This window comes from Gekko japonicus, unplaced genomic scaffold (assembly GCF_001447785.1).
Source record: "Gekko japonicus isolate JY-2015 unplaced genomic scaffold, Gekko_japonicus_V1.1 scaffold6568, whole genome shotgun sequence".
Lineage (NCBI taxonomy): Eukaryota > Metazoa > Chordata > Lepidosauria > Squamata > Gekkonidae > Gekko > Gekko japonicus.
In genome coordinates this window covers 20,086-22,128 of record NW_015164829.1, presented here as the reverse complement: position 1 = coordinate 22,128, position 2,043 = coordinate 20,086, and the positions used below count along the sequence as shown (strand labels likewise).

At 64.2% G+C, this 2,043-nt stretch overlaps 1 protein-coding gene across 1 annotated transcript; it reads right to left on the bottom strand.

The window, feature by feature from the left end:
- Nucleotides 1–802: 802 nt before the first annotated feature.
- ENHO (energy homeostasis associated) lies at nt 803–1,122 on the bottom strand. Its single transcript, XM_015409753.1, has one exon. The coding sequence runs from the start codon at nt 1,087–1,089 to the stop codon at nt 904–906; it is 186 nt and encodes a 61-aa protein (XP_015265239.1). The 5' UTR covers nt 1,090–1,122; the 3' UTR covers nt 803–903.
- Between the last annotated feature and the right edge of the window lie 921 nt (nt 1,123–2,043).

Below are 2,043 nucleotides of genomic sequence, written 5' to 3'. Positions count from 1 at the left end.
GCACCCGCCTCCCCTTGCACCCGGCCCCAGTCCTGCCGGCACTTCCTTCCTCCCATGACCAATTCTAGTCAATTCACAGAACGGCACTGGCTAGACCCAGCCCCTCCTCGGGGTCCGATCCCAGCTTCCCTCTGCTGCACTGCGGTCGCTGAGAAGCGTCAAGGGTGGTGGGGAAGGCAGAGGGGCCCGGGGGGAAGCCCCGCCCCAGCCCCCCCCCCCGCCATCCCCAGCGGCAAAGGGCTTCAAGCGCCAACCGGCTGGCACGCTCCACACCTGCTATGGGACAGAACGGCCCCAAGGCCTCCTCCTGGGAAAGGTGAGCGGCTGCCTTCTAGCCCAGCCCTCGTGCTTCTCCTGTGCCCAGGAGCCGGCTAGAGACGCTCTCCCCGAGGGCAGCCGGCATGCCACCTTTCTGCCGTCGGGCCCCGAAGGGACAGAAGGGAAGGGAGGGGCCCTTCATCACCCTGCCGCGAGGAGAGCCGGGAAGTCTCTCTCTCTCTTGAGAGGGCCCCAGAACACCCCGGAGGTTGCATGAAACGTGGACAACGGGAGAGGAATAGCCCAAATGGTGCCACCGCTGCCCGCCCTCTAGCCACAGGGCCTCTTCCGAGCCCGGCGAGGCAACCCCGAAGGCCGGCAGGTCAGTCCCAGCCTGTGCCCCCGTCCCCTAAACCTCCGCCGGAAAAGCCACCCACTGTCCCCTCGGCTTCGTCCTCCCTCCATGGCTCAGGGGTGCCCGCCCCCGCCCCCCAAGCCAAGATGGTCCCCACGCCCCTGACGGCGAACCCGAGTTGCCCGGCGAGACCAGGCTGCAGGTCTGTCGAAGGCCCCGGAGCCCTCGAGGACAGGACCGTCTCCTGGAAAGGGAAGGCCCGGGGCCAGCTCCTCCCCGACCGGCGGGGCTCAGGGCTGCAGGAGGTACTTCTCCTCATTCCCCCTCTCGTCCGCCTCGTGGGAGGGGCTCCTATCCGGGCAGGAGGGGGTCCGGCAGGCCTTGCAGAGGATCAGGAAGAGGAGCAGGATGAGGCAGGCGATGAGGCAGTTGAAGGCGATCGCGACCACGGCGCCGGTGGAGAGCCCCGACCCCATCGTGGGTCCCCGGGGACGGTGGGGAGACGGCCGTCCGTCGGGGCACAGCTAGGAGGGGCGGGAAACCGCACGGGCCATTTGCCCCACGGGGGGGGGGGTCTCACCAAGGCTTGTGGCCCCAGCCGAGTCTGGCCAAAGTCAGCCAACGCTAGTTCCAGAACGGAGAGGTGGGAAGGCCCAGCGGGTCGGCACCGGTGGCGGAACAGAAGCCCCGCATCCTAAGCGGGGAGCGCCACGCCAAGCCTCACCCGCCTCTCCTGCCCCACCCGGGACGGCTCCAGATCTTCACCGAAAGCAACCGCCGGCCTCCTTCCCTGCCGTGCCCATTTTCTCCCTGGCCCCAAGCAGGGACGGCCGAGTCCCATCGGAGGTTCCCTCTGAAGACACACGAGAGAGAGACCGACCGGGAGCCACAGGAGGTGCACCAGACTCCGCCGCTTCTGGGAATACGGGGCTCCTCGGGGCAACGCGGGCGGGTCAGCTGTTCAGTGGTACCCCTGGCCTCTCAGCCGGCACCTGCAAAAAGGGGGAAAGAAGAATGGCATGGTGACATTCTGGGTAAGGCTCCCTCCCCTGCAAGGAGCATCCAGCTGCCGTTTCCCCCCAGCACGGGGCTACAGGGGAGAGCGGAGTGGTGCCCTGCCCACCACCCCTTTCCGTGGCTCCACGCACAAGTTTACGGGAGCCACGGTCATGCAGACTTGCCCTCAGGGCCGGCGTCAGCACACCCTCACAGCGGGTAAGCAAAACAATCACCGTGTAGAACTGTACAATCTTTATCTTTTTTTATATATGCCAAGTATACATTTTTAAGAGTATTTTTAAAGTCATTAACAAGAATACAGCTTAAGCATTAACCATGAAGCTCCACAGTACATTCAGAATGATGTAACTCCTAGGGTAATATTTACAGTCAGTGATCAAGTCTTTAACTTAGACTCAAGGTCCAAATGC

Excerpts from the sequence above, each read along its gene's own strand:
- ENHO (XM_015409753.1), bottom strand. The coding sequence starts at position 1,089 with ATGGGGTCGGGGCTCTCCACCGGCGCCGTGGTCGCGATCGCCTTCAAC.